At 59.3% G+C, this 15,585-nt stretch overlaps 7 protein-coding genes across 7 annotated transcripts; 4 read left to right on the forward strand and 3 right to left on the reverse strand.

Annotated features, from left to right (window-relative positions):
* Positions 1-28: 28 nt before the first annotated feature.
* SCHCODRAFT_02577320 (uncharacterized protein) lies at positions 29-3,877 on the reverse strand (the record flags this gene model as incomplete). The annotated part of the gene is made up of 4 exons (XM_003038249.2): positions 3,617-3,877; positions 3,144-3,564; positions 516-3,089; positions 29-483 (listed from the first exon to the last, which is right to left on the reverse strand). Exons 1-4 carry the CDS (start codon positions 3,662-3,664, stop codon positions 29-31), a joined length of 3,498 nt encoding a protein of 1,165 aa, XP_003038295.1. The 5' UTR covers positions 3,665-3,877.
* A 948-nt stretch (positions 3,878-4,825) lies between these two features.
* On the forward strand, positions 4,826-6,009 carry SCHCODRAFT_02274519 (Isochorismatase hydrolase). The gene is made up of 4 exons (XM_003036878.2): positions 4,826-4,912; positions 4,962-5,026; positions 5,076-5,118; positions 5,175-6,009. The coding sequence occupies exons 1-4, from the start codon at positions 4,852-4,854 to the stop codon at positions 5,642-5,644; spliced, it is 639 nt and encodes a 212-aa protein (XP_003036924.1). The 5' UTR covers positions 4,826-4,851; the 3' UTR covers positions 5,645-6,009.
* On the reverse strand, positions 5,794-7,615 carry SCHCODRAFT_01078940 (clathrin adaptor, mu subunit; the record flags this gene model as incomplete). Its single annotated transcript, XM_003038250.2, has 9 exons — positions 5,794-5,953; positions 6,014-6,093; positions 6,147-6,537; positions 6,588-6,660; positions 6,711-6,772; positions 6,831-7,093; positions 7,149-7,261; positions 7,311-7,525; positions 7,578-7,615. 9 exons carry the CDS (start codon positions 7,613-7,615, stop codon positions 5,794-5,796), a joined length of 1,395 nt encoding a protein of 464 aa, XP_003038296.1.
* Positions 7,616-8,445: 830 nt separating this feature from the next.
* SCHCODRAFT_02498015 (uncharacterized protein) lies at positions 8,446-9,696 on the forward strand (the record flags this gene model as incomplete). Its single annotated transcript, XM_003036879.3, has 8 exons — positions 8,446-8,662; positions 8,713-8,795; positions 8,845-8,905; positions 8,956-9,075; positions 9,126-9,243; positions 9,295-9,373; positions 9,427-9,532; positions 9,584-9,696. 8 exons carry the CDS (start codon positions 8,446-8,448, stop codon positions 9,694-9,696), a joined length of 897 nt encoding a protein of 298 aa, XP_003036925.2.
* Positions 9,697-10,001: 305 nt separating this feature from the next.
* Positions 10,002-13,410, reverse strand: SCHCODRAFT_02624428 (uncharacterized protein). Its single transcript, XM_003038251.2, has 7 exons — positions 12,878-13,410; positions 12,801-12,824; positions 12,720-12,751; positions 12,605-12,671; positions 12,275-12,554; positions 10,241-12,223; positions 10,002-10,190 (listed from the first exon to the last, which is right to left on the reverse strand). The coding sequence occupies exons 1-6, from the start codon at positions 13,033-13,035 to the stop codon at positions 10,256-10,258; spliced, it is 2,529 nt and encodes an 842-aa protein (XP_003038297.2). The 5' UTR covers positions 13,036-13,410; the 3' UTR covers positions 10,002-10,190; positions 10,241-10,255.
* SCHCODRAFT_01227964 (uncharacterized protein) lies at positions 13,231-13,968 on the forward strand. Its single transcript, XM_050341286.1, has one exon. It carries the CDS (start codon positions 13,426-13,428, stop codon positions 13,915-13,917), a length of 492 nt encoding a protein of 163 aa, XP_050200767.1. The 5' UTR covers positions 13,231-13,425; the 3' UTR covers positions 13,918-13,968.
* SCHCODRAFT_02624432 (uncharacterized protein) lies at positions 13,547-15,489 on the forward strand. Its single transcript, XM_003036880.2, has 7 exons — positions 13,547-13,651; positions 13,705-13,831; positions 13,951-14,136; positions 14,200-14,410; positions 14,530-14,681; positions 14,783-15,363; positions 15,412-15,489. Exons 3-7 carry the CDS (start codon positions 13,959-13,961, stop codon positions 15,466-15,468), a joined length of 1,179 nt encoding a protein of 392 aa, XP_003036926.1. The 5' UTR covers positions 13,547-13,651; positions 13,705-13,831; positions 13,951-13,958; the 3' UTR covers positions 15,469-15,489.
* Positions 15,490-15,585: the final 96 nt, after the last annotated feature.

Below are 15,585 nucleotides of genomic sequence, written 5' to 3' on the forward strand. Positions count from 1 at the left end.
GAAATGAAGAACAGCGAACACACCTCTATTACAAGTGAACAGCTCCAGGACCCGAGACCTCAACAATACCCATCCTGCCCTCCTGCGCGAAGCGAAGGCGCAGCTGGGCCAGTTGCCGCTCGCGCGACACAAAGCCGCGCTGCGCAACAGGCGGGGGCACGGGAACATCCACATCTATCTTCGGAGAAGAATTCGTCGAGGGCGCAGCCTTGGGAGACTGCCGCGGAGAGGACGTCCAGGACATGAGGTTCGTGAGGGTTTGGAAGGAGATGCGCGGCGGCGACGTGATCTGCGCGGGCAGAATCGACCGCGTCGGCGGCGTGCTGGGCATGCGCGGAGTGCCATCGAAGAGCGCCTCGCCCGTGAGGTCGACGCTCTGCATTAGTACTGACGCAGCCGGGGCAGCCGCGTTGGGGTACCGCGTCCGCGAGGAAGAGGATCTGAAAACCGCGTTGGCTTCGACGTCGCACGCGCTGCGCTCGTCTGAGCACAGGGGGTATCAGTACAGTACGCACGTGAAGCAGGCAGCTTGCGCGAACCGTTAGTGCCAGCGACCTTGTTGCTGGGTGCGAGCGGCTTCCGTGCGGGTTGGCGCATGAACGTTGGCGTCGACTTCGACGGTTGCGGGATGAACGACGCAGTTGGGCCTGCGCGCTTCGGCGGTGGAGTGACGCTTGAGTTGTCCGGGCTGGGCGTTGAGAAACGCGGCGAGTCCGCGAGCGACTTGGCGCTGACACGCGGAATACTCGACGGCGACGCTTGACGTACCGGAGGACGGCCGAAATTGAACGTCGTCCCCACCTCCTCATCCTCATCATCAGACGGCTCCATCAATGGGACGGGCTTGACGGGCGTAGGTGCCTTGACGACGGGCTCCGGTACGGCCTCGATGACAGGCTCCTGCGGACGCTCCGTTGACTCCTCCGGCTCGGTCACCACGATGGAGATCATCGGGTTAGGCTGCTCCGTCTTGGGCGTCGGTAGGTCGTCCTCAAACTCGTGCGAGGGCTCAGGCGTGCTAAGCTCCTGCACTTCGTCCGAGTCCGCCGGCGTCAAGGTGATAGTGATGCCTGCCACGTCGCCGAACTTGAAGGTCTCCTCCACCTCTTCCTCCTCCTCCTCCTCACTCTCCTCTTCCGACGTCTCTTCATCATCCTCCGACTGCACCTCTTCCTCCTCTTCTTCCTCCTGCTCCTCATCCTCCTCCATTACAACATCCAGGACGGGGCTGCGCGGCGCGATCGAGTCCTCGTCCGCGATGCCGAGGTTGGTGCGCAGCATGAACGGCACCTGGTCAGACGTGGCATTGCGCAGGCCGGCCATGAAGAGCTCCTTGCTGCGCTCGAAGGAAAACGTCGGGCTCCGCGGGCTGAGCGGGTCGACCTCGCTGTCACTGTCGAGGCAGCCGAAGAACTTGTCATTCTCCTCCTTCGTGGTATCGAGGGCAGCGCCACGGGGGAACGTCCACCGCGAGAACGACGGACGGTGCGTCGGGCGCTCCGACATGCTGAAGGAGGTGTTGAGAGTGGGCGTGGCTTGCGGGTCGGGCACCGGCGTCGCCTCGGTCAGCAGGTGCTGGGTAGACCGGGGCACGTCATCCTCGTCGTCAGAGAACGACGAAGACGAGCCGAGGACGGGGCTCTGGAGCTCGTCCTCATCCTCGTAGCCGGCAAGGCCGTTGTCCTCCTCGTAGAACTCAGGGTCCTCCTCTTCGAAGTCGACCTCATGCGTCTCCACAACCGACTTCAAGCCGAACTTGAAGGTGTCCATGGAGTTGTCGGCCTCGACATCGGTCATCGAGCTCTCCGAATCGAGCGACTCAATGGTCATACCGCGAGGGCGGGCAGGCGGCGCTTGGAAGGACGTCGGCTTGGGAGTGTTCATGAGCTGCTCGTCCCGGACGTGTTCGATGGTCTGCATCTCCTCCTGGAGCTCCTCGACCTGCTGTTGCAAGGCGCGGTTGGCCTCCCTCAAGGCCTCAACCTCCTTCTCAAAGCTCTCCTTTTCCCCAACGACACTGGCGAGCGTGGACTTGCAGTCGTCGAGCTCGCGCGCCAGAGTCTCCTTGTCAGACTCGGCGGCAGCCTTCTCGGCCTCGACGATGGCAACGCGGCTACGTGCGACCCAGGCCTCACGGCGCTCGGTCTCAACGCGCTTCGCGAGGACGCCCATCTGCTTGTCGAGGTCGCCAACGCGCACGCGCCAGCCATCAACATCACGTTTGAGCTCGTCGCGCTCGGCCTTGAGATCGGCGATAAGCCGGAGCATCTCGTCGTTGGGCTCCGACGCGTCTGAGGTGATGGACATGTGGCGGGCGTCCGACGACGTAGAGGACGACATGGACTCTGGTCGCCCCGCGAAGCTGTCTCGACTGCGCCCGCTCAGAGCTCGTTCGAGGTCGGTGATACGGGCGAGTAGGGCATTGTGGGACTTGAACAGAAAGTGCTGCTCCGAGGCGCTGAGCGGGCGGTTGAACGGGTTGGAAGAGCTGGACACGGACGATGAATTGGACGGCGCCGTGCAGTGACTCCAGCGGGGCGAGTAATCGCTGCCGCCCGTACTGCTGCTGTCCATGCTGCTCCGGCTCGTGAGCGAGAACCGGCGGTCGGAGAACGTGGGGGTCATGTCCGGCGTAGGCAGACCGCTGGACGACGACTTCTTGTATGAGATGCTGCTGCGACGGTTCACTGACGGTGAGGGGCTGTCTGACAGGTCGAGGTGGAGAGTAGGGTGCTTCTTGTGTGGGGTTGCCTGGCGTTCGGACATGAGCGACAGTTGACGAAGACCCGCGTTTGGGGACGGGGAAGCGCTGGGGGGCGTCGGCAGCGGCGAAGCGCCGATCGTCTCTGGCGTAAGCGAGAGCGGACGAAGAGCCAGCGTGGCCGGGCGCGGACGCGAAGGCGCAGGCACAGTGGGCGTGACAGGCGTGGGCGGTGGCGAATGCGGGAGCGCGCACTGCTCTTCTTCGTCTTCCTCTTCTTCCTCCACAAGGGTGCCGAGTTGGTCTTTGGAGGAAGACGATGGCGGGAGCTTAAAAGAGTCGCGCTTGCTACCGTATCCAGGTGCGGCCGGAAATGATGGCTTCGTTGCTACACAATCACACGTGAGCCCGCAGCTTTGGACCGTACACACGAAACACGAACCGAACTCGAAGGACGGCATATCGTGCGAAAGTTCCGGTATCTCAACCTTCGAAAACGACATGTCCGCCTTGCCCTCGAGCGCCATGAGGGCACGGCGCCGGATGGAGTCCTTCTCGCCAAAGTTGATGTTGTCCTCGGATACGGAGGTCGGAAGGTCAGGGATAGACACGCCCATCATCTCCGCCGACTCGCGCCGAGTAGAGACGGACGAGCGCCGCCTGTGATGGGAGTTGCGCTTGTCGTGGGAAGGGGGATTCGCTGGGGCTGGTGTGGGCGCGGGGGGTTGGGGTCTCGTTGCAATAGATGGCATAGACATTGACAAAGATACTGATGAATTTCTTGAGTGTGAGCGACGGTGACCAGAGCTCAGGCGGCGGTGGGCCGAGGGCGGTATGGCACCACCCATCTTGAACGACTCGAACTAGATGCCACGTTATCGAACTAGAACCGAAAGCAAAAATTTGGACACACACCCTGAGTCTCTCCGTCGTCTCGTCGTGGGCAATAAGAGTGGAATCCATGGCGTGAAGCGAGAAAAGAAAGATCTCTGTTAAAGAGTGTGATTAAGGAGAGGACGCCGTAAAACGGAACTTGGGAGCGAGAGGTGACTGCTTGAGCGCTGGGGCGGACTTGTTGCCCTTCGAGGACGGTCGAGCAGCGCAGGAAGCAGCAGCAAACGGCCAGGCGTTGGATCTGCTCGACGCTGGTGGTGGCGGGAAGCAAAGGTCCTGAAGAACCCCAACATGCCGTCCGTCGGCTGCGGATCGACCAAGCCGGCCGACGCCGGACTTCCGACCCTGATAAGATCATCATCACGCGCGCCGCGCTCCCTCGCGCTCCCCCTCTCGGTCCTCGGCGCTTGTCCTGCGTCGGCTCAATTACTTCAACTGCTCCGCGGCACGCAAGACGGCGGCGTCAACGTGCACCCCATCCCTCCGCCGTCTGTGATTATTTTCTGGTCATATCGACCCAACAACAGACTCTAGGACGACGACAGAAAAATAAGCCTTCTCGAAGTCACGGAGGGACCCGAGTTCATCGCTCAGGCGAGCTCGAGGGCGGAACGCGTCCGTTGTCGTCGAGAAACGTCTTTTCCATGCGTCCTTACGGCAATGTAGCGCATGTCGCTCACATACGTCCTTGTTCGGCGCGTCAGGCTCGCCCTCTGACGTGGCTTGATACGCGACAGCCATCCTGCAAGGTGATGGAGGGGAATATGGAACCGGATATGTGTTTGAGGATGTAGAATTAATCAGGTCAACAAGAATTCAGGGAAGGATCGGACCGCGCACGTCCGGCTGGAAGAGAGCCAATTACGATCATGGCGCATTGAGCATCGCCTGAGTACGGCTTCCCTGGAACATGAGCTAACAGTGAGTTATCAGCCTTGAGGTCTCAAGCTTCAAGTTTCAAAGAGAGAGCTTGACCTTGTCACTGGTTGAGAACTCAAGCACACCTGCCTTTGATAGTCGTACAAACACGATCGAAGAAGGAAGTGTAGCAAAATATTTGTCCCAGAATATACAGATTTTTATTGAAGCGCGTCTTCAAGAGCTGGACAGCAGACGCCTGCGGCCTTTAATTAATGTCGCACAGAAGTCGAACCACGCACGTGACATTGACCATCGCCTCACGTGCTTTATGACTGCCAAAAGCGGAAAAGATAAACTCGAGATAAGATTAGCTCCCTTTCCCCGCACCCACTGTCATGTCTCGCCTCAATCCCCGCACGACTTTGTTCCTCCTCTGCGATATTCAGACCAGGTTTAGTGCGCGAGAAATTCCTTCGACTGACTTCGTGTGAACCAATCACGACAGGGAACGCAATCCATGGCTTCGATGCTGTTGTCGCGTCTACGAATAAGTTGCTTAGGGTCGCTAAGGTATGCACTGTTCGCTGCCTAGCATGGCACGGATGGCTTATTTGAGTAGACCCTCGATGTGAAGGTGGTCGCCACTACGCAGAAAGCTCAAGGTAAAATCCATCTCGAAGTCAATTCAGGCGCTCCCTAATCCGCCTCGTCCTCAAAGCACTAGGACCCATTGACCCCGCCATTGACCTTAACTCCCTCGGTCCTCTCCTGCTCGGCACCTACGACAAGACCCTCTTCTCCATGGCCATCTCACCCGTTATCAATCACATCAAGGACAACAGCATCACCAACGTCGTCCTCTTCGGCATCGAGTCTCACGTTTGCGTCCTCCAGACCGCGCTCGATCTGCTCAGTCATTCGGATTTCGGGGGTAGCACAAACGTCGGGTTCCCTGGAAAGGTCCATGTGGTAGCAGACGCCGTATCCTCGTGCAACGCCTTCGAGGTGCCCATCGCGCTGCGAAGGCTGCAGGCGGAGGGCGCGGTGGTGACGACGAGCGAGAGTCTGGCGTTCCAGCTGGTAGGGGATGCGGCGGGTGAGAAATTCAAGGAATTTAGCGCGATTATCAAGGAGACAAAGGACGCGACGAAGCAGACGGGGGAGCTGTTGCTTGGGGGGAAGGAGTAGATGTGGATGTAGCGAGCATCCTAGATTCTGACTGCGTGTACCGAACTTGGGATTCCGTGTAACTTTTACTGTAACACATACCAATGTACAAATATTCCTCCATCTCGATCTTCCAACTGGACACCAGGCCTCTTCTCCATTCCACAGTCCTACCACCTCCACTCGATATCGCAATCACTCTTCCCCCTCACGCCCTTGTACGGTTTGTACATCTCCCCTGTTAACTTCAGCTGGTCGACCTTCAGCGTCGAGAACGTCTGCGTCGGGATCGCGAAGGTTGTCCGAATGGCGTGCGAGGGGCGTGGGGGGCTGCGGGGTTGTGAGCGACAGTTCAGTGTGAACAAGTTGAGTACTAGAAGAAATACTTACTGCTGCGACCCCGACGCAAAGGAGCCCTCGATCGTGAACGTGGCCGCCGGCCCTACGCGCGGGATGGTCCATTTGACGGTCTATGATGTATCGTAAGTCATTGCTTCCAGATTATCCCAAATGACAGCCTCACATGCGCCCTCGAATCCCACTGCCACGACGCCCCCATCGAAGGGCCCGCCAACGCCGACCCCACCGTCGACCGCCCACTCGAGCACACACACTTCACCGCCGTCGCGTCTTGCCCGAGGTCAAACTCGGCGGTGAACCCCTCGATGTCGCGCGTAGTGAGGCGGGAGGTAAGCGTTAGGGTAAAGGTTACTGGCTCATCCCCCGCCAGCGGCAAATCGACGGCGATCTTCAGCGACACGGGTAGCGGCACGTTCTCGCGGAGCGCAGCGACGGCGGATGCGGCGGGTGTAGCTGTCGAAGACGGACCAGGCGCGTAGCGGTATTGCATCAGTGTGCAGTGCCCGTCGGGAGGGACGAAAGAGAGGGCACGATCGCGGGCGAAACGTTGGAGGCTGGGGTGCGTGAGAAGACATCGAGATCGGGCATGAGATCAATCACCTACCGTACACAGGGGTGGAAGGCGCAGTCTGTGAGAACGTGCGGATTTGTGAAGGTTAGAAGTAGGTCAGGTGTACCTACGGATAATGAATCAATGAAAGTACCTGAGGAAGTACGAAGCGCGTACCCGATAGCTTTGCATTGCATTCCATTTTGCCATACACGCTGCTGGACAGTGATGTACCAGCTCTAATCCCAACGCGTCAGCTACAAAAACGGACGCGGCATCTCTTATGGGTGAACGTACTTATTCACAACCGCCCGCAACTGCTCATCGACATCGAAGAAAACCTCATTATTGTTATACCGCACCCCAGCCTTCCGCCAAGGTATGGGTGAAGAAAATGCTCCTCCTGCGGCAGAGCCACCCGAGTTGAGGGACGAAGTAAAGTTAGCGCCGGTTACGTTCAGCAACTTGCTGAGTAGTGAAGGTGGCAGGACGATATCGCGCAGTGCGTTTGGAGAGGTGGTCAGTGGGTGACCACCGGCGTCGAGAGTTTCTTCCAAAAGCTGCGTGCATTAGGTCAGATGGAATATCAGATTAGTGGAAGAGAGTTAGGTTTACCTGATAGACGACGTCGAAGTTCTCCTTGAGCGTCGCGGCAGATACGCTGCCGAAATATTCCATTAAGATTTCGATGAAGGTTCCGATGAACGCAAAGGCGAGCAGAGTGTCCACTACAGAAAATGATGAGCGCGTTTAGAGTAACAACCCAATATAGCTCACCATCCCCGCTAACGGGGCAAAGGACGCGTATGTCGGCCGTCGCGACATGGCAGCACGCGCTAGGCGAGTCGCTCGTCCCATAAGAGTCGACAGAGATAACAGGGTCAACATCGGTCGGCCTAACGGCCTTCTCGAACGCATTGTTCACAGCGTCGATGTGCACCATCGGGTACGCCGCGGAGAAGCCTCTGAAGCCGGATTGGATGATGGGCCGGCTTTTGGGTGCGTGAGTGGAAATTATGGGTATGTGGTCAGATGCGCACAGACCCGACATTGTCTAGTATGATGAGTCCGTCCAGTGCCATTATTCTGCTCACGCAAGGGTGTCACGGTTGAAGACAAGTTCGTTGCGCCTGCGTGATGGCGTCAAGGCGCACGTGGAACCTAGGAGCGCCGGCAGTTTCCGCCCTTTCCCCTTTGCGACTCTGTCTGGTGCCACCATGGTGGTCCCTGCAGGCGTCTTCACCAGCGAGATTGACGCGCGACTGCAGACATGGACACATTCCAAACTTCTGTCTTTTCTGAAGACAGTTCTTGCAGCTGCAGGGATTACGATCTCCAGAACGCGAAGCGCGCGAAAAGACCAACGACACATCACTCTGAGCACGCGCGTAACGCTACTATCTCCCACCTACTCATCTCTGGTCGGCGAGCCCTCGCTTCGCCGCTCTCGAATGGCTGTGCAACGCGGCGACTCCTCGACTCTCACCGAGCATCATCTTCTTACCAGGTACGAACTGCGCTGGCGCCGGCGCTCTCCTGTAGAACACTCCCTCGAGTCGGGATCAGCATTCGTTCACCTTGCTGTTCCGTGCCTTCGTACAATAGTTGAAGGATAGGCGCTCTCGGAAGTGCCGGTTGTTTGACTTGACGCGCACCGCCCAAGGCGCGCGCACGCGCGAGCGTCGCCGCCACCTCTGCTCAGGTCGCGGACATGACCGCCTTGTGTGTCATCTGCAAGATCGAGCAAGTATAAAAGGTCGGTCGTGCAGTCCCCATTCCTCATTCTAATCACTGTACACTTCTCTCGAGCCCTCCTCAGCTCATCCTCCTCTCTTTACGTTCTCTTCAGACGTCCTTTCACCGCACTCCCATTACCCAAATGGCCCGCTTCTTCGCTCTCGTTGCTTTGGCTATGGCGCTCGTCGCCCAGGCCACCCCCACTCCCGAGCGCCGCCTCCTTCACATGCCTCGCGAGGCTACCAGGCTCGCTGCCGATCCCGAGACTGGCGTGATCTACCTCTACGACAACCGCGGCATCCACCTTGGTGCTATGGAGGGCCATGTCTTTGAGGCCATCCAGAGCCGTGCCGGCGGTTGCGCTGACATCAGCGCTAGCGAGGTGCAGCAGCGTGAGTAGCGTCTCTCGTCGCATCCGTTTCCAGATTAACGGCTGTTATAGTCCCTGGCTGGGACAAGCTCAAGAGCACGGCGAATGATATGTGGGGAGACTACCAGCGCGAGATCAAGACCAACAACCCCGATGTAAGCAAAGGACTATATCAATGCCTATAGGGTACTGACGCGCGGATAGTTCGCAGACAGGCCCGCTCGTGTTTGCGTTACGAACAACCAGGTCGACATCACCATCAACGGTATGCCAGCGAAATCTTCGATAGATCAATGTTTACTGACAAATCTTTAGGCGACCCTCAGTGCACTACTCAGTCCCAGTCCAGCGGCGGTGACTTCTCGGGGACCACCGGCACTGTGGCTCTGTCGCAGATCGAGGGCACGGCCTACACGCTGTCTACCACGACCACCAGTGCGTCTATCGCATGCTTGAACCCCGAAAATTATACTGATGATGTGTAGAGCAAGCTTCTGTCGCAGTTGGCCTCGGCGCGGATGTCAAGTTCGGCATCCCTGAAGTCGCGGACGTGACCTTCAAGACTTCCCTCACCACGACTGTGACGAACACCCTTGGCACGACGTACGAGATCCACCGCTTTTTCCGGCATCTCAGGCTGACATGATCCTACAGCGAGTCGACGACCGCCAACCAGCAGACCACGTCGACCGTCACCGTCAGCCAGAAGGATGGTCAGACTTGCCAGCTCGATGTTCGTTTTTACTGCCTTCGCTCTCGCCTCCCCACGACTGACATCCACCGCAGTTCGAGACCAAGTCCTGCACGACGAAGGGCTCGGGCAGCCTGCCCTTCCTCGCCTCCGGCTGGGTCTGGTTCGTGTACAAGAACAAGACGAAGGACCACTGGAACTGTCAGTCCTCATTCTTCGCATGCCCATAGCTGTATTAACGACCTTTCGCAGGGGCTCTGCTCATGGAGGGCTACCTCGACGAGGGCGAGCGCTCCATGTACATGGACTTCGACTCCACGATCGGCACGGAAACCAAGTCGCAGTACAACGTTGTGTGCCAGTAGAATGTGCGCTTCGGGGGATTTTGGGATGGGCTAGTTCTCGACGATATTTATTGCTTTTTATGCAGCCTTTTCATGAGTAATCTATGTATTTGAAGGGCAACTGGTTTCCGCGAGTCGATGCTTGAACTCGGAAAGAAAATGAAGTATGCACCTTCATGGCCGTATGAATCAACGCCCGCGTCGGCAGCTGGCGTTGACATCGACAATACCACCAAGGAATTCGATGAATAAGAGGCTGACTTGTTATAGCCTTCAGCTAGAGACAGACAAAGCTAAGCGTCGTGAAGACGATCGGTCGAACATCGTTGCAGCAAGATCAGCAGTCGTATTAGAAGCACAGAAGTACAAGTACAATACCAAGCACAACGTGTATATCGGGTCGCCCCACAGATAGCGTACACATCAACAAGAAAACACGACGACAGCAGCAGAACCACTCTTCATCGTCTATCAATAAATCTCGCCCTCAGACCTCAGATCGCCGGTAGCCCCACCTAATTCGCATGTTAGTGGAATGTCACAATTGCTAGCCAAGTATACTCACTTCCGGCACATCTCCTTACATATGCCCCATCGGCGGGTGGTATGGGCGCAGCAGCTGCGTCCACTCGCCCTGCGCGATGCCAACTGCCGCGCCCCACATCGTCGGGTCGTCCACCGGCTGCTGCGCGAATTGCTGGTAGCGCTCCATCCCCGTCGCCCCCTGCGACGGCACCCACGCTCGCCCGCCTTGCCAACCCTGCGGCGCATGCCCAGTTGGCATCCCATGATCCTGCCCGGACCCCAGCCCCTGCTGTTGCTGCTGAGGCGGCGGAGGCGGAGGCGGCGCCATGGAATGATATGCTTGCTGGGGAGGCGCGTCGTACCGCACCGCGCTCACTAGGCTATCCGCCACCACAGGCACGGGCGGGCTCGCGCTCACTAGGCCGCCAGGGCTGTCGGTCGGCACGCTCCCGCTCGCAGAGTACGCTAGCCCTCCACGGGGGCTCTCCGCGGACGCGGCCACATGGCGCGGGTCCCCGCGGTCGTAGTACGGGAACGCGAGCCGCCGCACCCTTGCGAACACCTGCGCGCGCTGCTTCTCCCGCCCCTCGGGCGTCGCACGCAAGAACTCGGGGCCATACAACGGCGCAAGCGTCTCCAGAATATCTAACGCCTTCGCCGCAAGCCCCGTCGAATCGTGGCCCTGCGCAGCCTCAAGCGTCGCCAGCGCCTTGCGCACGCTGCCGCGGAAGAGCGATGCGCCGGGCTGGTCCGGGTTCGCGATGAGCTGGAAGGAGAAAAACATGGCGGCGGAGAAGCAGTGGAAGGGACCCCAGTTCATGTGCCCGGGGACGGCGAGCGTCTCGTGCGCGAGGAAGTCGGGCGAGGACTGCGCGACGAGCGCGATGAGCTTGTCCGCGGAGGCGACGGCGATCTCGAGCGAGGGCGCCATCTTCTCGGCCTCCTCGCGCGAGACGCCGTTCACCTCGTCCTTGGCGTCCTTCTCGGCGGCTTGCTTCATTGACGCGAGTGCGCTTGCGATTGCGGCGTACGGTCGGTGCAGCGTGAAGCGGATGTGGTAGTAGCTGGCGCGGATGATGACGCTCTGCACGCCGAGGCGACGCAGGGCAGGGTCTGTGCTGGCGAGGTTGCGCGCTAGCCTGAAGTCATCGAGGTCGAGCTCGGCGGGTAGCGCATCCAGCCACTGCGTCAGCGCGCGGTCGTTCGCAAGCACGGATGAGTACGGCACCGGCCGAACGGACACCGCATCGTCCATTATGTCCCCAAGGATGAACGCCAGCCGAAAGAGCGCGAGGTTCGGCAAGTACAGCCTCCCCGTCTTGTCAATAGCCGGGTCGCAGTACGACGGCAACTGCGTGTCAAAGTGGTGCGACGCGATTGAAAGCGGTCGGCCGAGCAGGAAGGACTGCCAGCGCTCCAGCAGGACGACGTGCCACCACGCCCATCGCCGGCGCTCCGCGACGTCCCGGTGCATCTTGAACTTGCCCGGATCGCGGTGCAGGCCAAGTGCCATCGCAATCATGGTAATTTCGCCCTTCATAGCGAAAAGCTCTTCGCTGTCGTTCTTGAGGAGCGTCAGGTGGTGGCAGCGCACGAGCAGCAGCTCGACGAGCTCGATGGAGTACGCCCGCGGGGCCTCGGTCCTATGGCGCGTGAGCGCCTCCGTGCACACGTGGGCGAACGTCTGCGCAATCTCGTCCATCGTGCGCGCGCCGAACGACAGAAGCAGCGGCGAGCCTGGGTGAAGGTAGCGCATCGCTACGGCCATGATGCCCGCCGCCGTCGCCAGCGTGAGGCGGTCCGAGGAGCGATTGTTCTTGTACCGCGCCCACGCCGTGCGAAAGGCAGCTGGGCTGACATGACGGTAGACCCAGTTCCCGTACTCAAAGTAGTGCTCGATGAGCCCATCCATGATGGGCAGCGGAGGAAGCATCTCGATGAGGTCGCGGTCGTAGCGCAGCTCAGGCGTAGGGGTCTCAGCGTCGTTCGGCCCACGGTCAATCTCCTCGCTGCCACCCTTTTGCTGCGGGAATTTAGAAGACATGAGAGGCAGAGGAAGAACGGCAAAACTCACCATCAGCAGCAACGTCTCACTGCTCGTGGGACCTGCATAGAGCCCACCCCTTCCCTGATGGATTGCACCTGTCGGGACGGGTCCTCCCGCGGAGACAGACTCGGTGGCAACCTCGACCTTGGGCAGGACGGGCGTCATGGGCCCGTACGGCGCGAGGAGTGGCACATTGGCGGGTATGAACTGGTTCGGCGGTGGTGGTGGCTGCGAGGAGAATATGTAGGACTCGAGGAGGGAGATGGAATGGCGCAGGCGGCTGATCTCCTGCGCCGGGTTGATGTGGCTGGGTCTAACATGAGCGTGGGGAAAACATAGAGATCTCCGAGGACATACTGCACGTCTTCTCCGCGGGCCTCGGGCTCAGGGCCACGCGCGTCCTGATAACATGACGCCGTTGTTCCTGCGCGACGCGGTCAGCCATCGAATACAATGGACGCGTTCGACATACCTCGCAGCACGCAGGACGAGCAGGGGCGGTGTCTGGGGGCGTATATAAGCGAGGGGGAGTGGGAGGCGAGGAGGCACGCACCTATCGCACTTCAGTTTGCTCTGTCTGCGGTCTCAGCGTCAGTGAGGCGCCCAGCTTGCACGAAACGGCGCGCGCACCTGCAGGGCTCGCAGTTTATGGCCTTCCGGGCGCGCTTCGTGGGTGGCCTGCCACCCTCGTCGTTGTCCGCCCGCGGGCGCACGGTCCCCGCGGTCGAGTTCGATTTCATGACCTTGGGCCGCGGAACTCCCGATCCCCCAGCGTCTTGGTCCGCCATGACTTTCTGCAGCGCTCGACGGTCGCAGGAACTTGTTCTGCGCGACAAGGAGGGAAGAGGGAGGGTCGGAGATGGAGGCGAGAGGCAAGAACGGCTTTAGCTCGCAGCTATGCTTTCCGCGTCGCCCTGCACGTCCCCGGCCATCGTACTCGGACACGCCTTCAAACGTCAACCTTGCTCGGTGCTTACAGCTACTCCAGACCCGTTCCAGTGCGACTCGCCGCGCGGATACGCCGCGGAAGCGTGGAGAGCGCGGACGCTTATTCGGTACCCCGTCGCTCGCTGGTCGGGACGGTGCTGAGGACGGTGTAGAGGTCCAGGCGTGCAGTGAGCGACGGATATGTGTTCAGGTGCAATGCGATAGCGATCTCCACGGTGCGTAGATAAGACATGGAAGTCGAACTTGACTTCGACCATCAGGTGAACATGGAAGTTCATGTTTCCCATCTCCAGATCAGCCGGCCTACGCTGCTTATAATACTGGCAGCAATCACTAGCGTCCTTCTGCTATACCTTCGGAGGAGACTGTCGCTCCCCGTAGACAAACCTTTACTAGGTGCGAAGCCACCGATCGCTGAGGCGGACGTCAAAAGCCAGAGGGATCGCACGCCAGGAGGTTCAGTGACTCTGGAAATCAGTGTCCCCCTCCCCACTCATCATAATCATCAGAATGGCACCCCATACCTCCCCACATATACGCCTTCCCCTCCGCGGACATCCACCCCACCGCCCGCGGGGATGTTCCCCAGATCACCCCCATCCAATACCGGCCCTTCAAATGGGGGCCGAAATACCAGTGAGCGTCTATTCCCCGCGTCTAATCCCGTCCTACAATCCTTTCGCCACTCTAATCTTCTTCCACCGATATACACACAACCATGAATATATACAACCATGAGCTCACCCTCCCCCCAGCATCACCCATGGGCCTGAAGTCCCTCCCCCACAGCGAGTGGTTCGAGCTCGATAACGAGTACGCGACTTATCAGCGCATTCGGCGGGGGCGAATCGACAGCAAAGGCCGGGAACTTCTGCGGATTATTCCCAGCGATAAGGTGGGCGACGGCGCGGTGGTGAGAGGAACGCGAATCGCGCAGGGAGGTAAGCATTGCAAGTCTGTGCAAAAAAGATGAACGAGGAATGTTTGTTGACTATGTGTCGTAGCTGTCGAACTCCTGCTCGCCACGGCAGAATACTTGGCTCAGCGCTATCCGGAGTCCTTCACTCTCGACTCTGCCACCCGCACGATTACCAACCGCGTCCTCGACGAGACGCACAACCTACCGCCACGTATTTGGGCTGACGACAGATCCGGCGTCTTGCGCGAAGTCTCCCTGGAAGAGGGCGAGGCGGCGCTGAGGACGTGTGCATTGCTGTGAGTTGATATAGTTTTTTTGGCCGTCCACAAGTCCAAACTTTCCTATCGCACTCATAGCCCTTCCTATTGCATCTGTCTAACCCCGCCCCGATGTACGTACTCAACCCCGCACCCAGTGTTCCCGACGACCTCGCGCTCCTCACCGAGGGCGCCGACGGAAAGTACTACCTCCAGGGCGGCGCCATCCTCGTCCCGGGCACCTGGCGCCTGCGCGAGAAGCTCGGGATGAAGCTGGAGGATATCCATGTGGAGGGGAAGGTGCCAAGGTGTGAGTGGTAAATTTTTCTTGACGGATGCGACTGGGAAGCCAACGGGGGAAGAGCCTGAGAAGAGAGCGCAAGATCGCACGCACTGACATCCACCGCACAGACGAACAAGCCCTCCGGCCCTCCATGGACCGCTACTTTGCACGCCTGGCGGTCGACAAGCCAGTTGTGCGCGTGAACTATGGCGTGCAGGTGCTGCCCACACAATCCACTGCGGCAATCCCCGCCGACGACCCCGACGAGCTCGCCTGGGCGGCCACGACCATGGGCGAGGAGTTTCCCGACGAGGACACATCGAAGATCAGCCACGACGAAGACGCATCGAGGACGAGTCACGACGATACCAAAAACAAGAAACCAGCCGCAGACCTTCGCCGCCACGCTCAGACCGCCGAAGTGCGACCCGAGAGGCTGCGCTTGCGCGTGGAAAGGCAGACGCTGAAGCGGTTGCCGGGCACGGGCATCATAGTCTTCGGTATCCGCACGTACCGGTACTTGATCTCTGACATCAAGTACGAGATGGAGGGTGGCGCGACGACAGCTGCATCTGGCGGCGACAATCCCATTGCGCCTGACAAGGGCGAGAAGGACGAGTCAGTCACGCCTGACAAGGAGAAAGAGAGCGTCGGCGCCCGCCTCGCGAGTGCTCTCCGCAGCTGGCCGGACGATGTGCGGCGGTATAAGGTGCGCTATCAATATCTCACGAAAAGGCGATGGTTGACGGGAATGTAGGGCGGACAGACGTGGGGCGACACGGTCATTGAGTATCTGGAGGCAAAGTCAGGTTGATTGTACGAAGTAAGGGAAATGTATCATACAATGTAAACCAGTTACTTGAAAACACTCGCTCTCAAAACGCTCGTAGAGTCCCTTGAGTCGATGTCCAGACGATTCATTGCCTCGAAG

This window comes from Schizophyllum commune, assembly GCF_000143185.2.
Source record: "Schizophyllum commune H4-8 unplaced genomic scaffold SCHCOscaffold_5, whole genome shotgun sequence".
NCBI classification, from domain to species: domain Eukaryota; kingdom Fungi; phylum Basidiomycota; class Agaricomycetes; order Agaricales; family Schizophyllaceae; genus Schizophyllum; species Schizophyllum commune.

Bases quoted from the DNA above. Each gene is read 5' to 3' on its own strand.
- SCHCODRAFT_02274519 (XM_003036878.2), top strand. From the start codon at position 4,852: ATGTCTCGCCTCAATCCCCGCACGACTTTGTTCCTCCTCTGCGATATT. The intron at 5,027-5,075 runs GTATGCACTGTT...TTATTTGAGTAG, and splicing joins AGTTGCTTAGGGTCGCTAAG to ACCCTCGATGTGAAGGTGGT. The intron at 5,119-5,174 runs GTAAAATCCATC...TCGTCCTCAAAG, and splicing joins CACTACGCAGAAAGCTCAAG to CACTAGGACCCATTGACCCC.
- SCHCODRAFT_01227964 (XM_050341286.1), top strand. From the start codon at position 13,426: ATGGAAGTCGAACTTGACTTCGACCATCAGGTGAACATGGAAGTTCAT.
- SCHCODRAFT_02624432 (XM_003036880.2), top strand. From the start codon at position 13,959: ATGGGCCTGAAGTCCCTCCCCCACAGCGAGTGGTTCGAGCTCGATAAC. The intron at 14,682-14,782 runs GTGAGTGGTAAA...TCCACCGCACAG, and splicing joins GGAGGGGAAGGTGCCAAGGT to ACGAACAAGCCCTCCGGCCC. The intron at 15,364-15,411 runs GTGCGCTATCAA...ACGGGAATGTAG, and splicing joins ACGATGTGCGGCGGTATAAG to GGCGGACAGACGTGGGGCGA.
- SCHCODRAFT_02624428 (XM_003038251.2), bottom strand. From the start codon at position 13,035: ATGGCGGACCAAGACGCTGGGGGATCGGGAGTTCCGCGGCCCAAGGTC. The intron at 12,672-12,719 runs GTATGTCGAACG...CGCGTCGCGCAG, and splicing joins CTCGTCCTGCGTGCTGCGAG to GAACAACGGCGTCATGTTAT. The intron at 12,224-12,274 runs GTGAGTTTTGCC...AAATTCCCGCAG, and splicing joins GTGAGACGTTGCTGCTGATG to CAAAAGGGTGGCAGCGAGGA.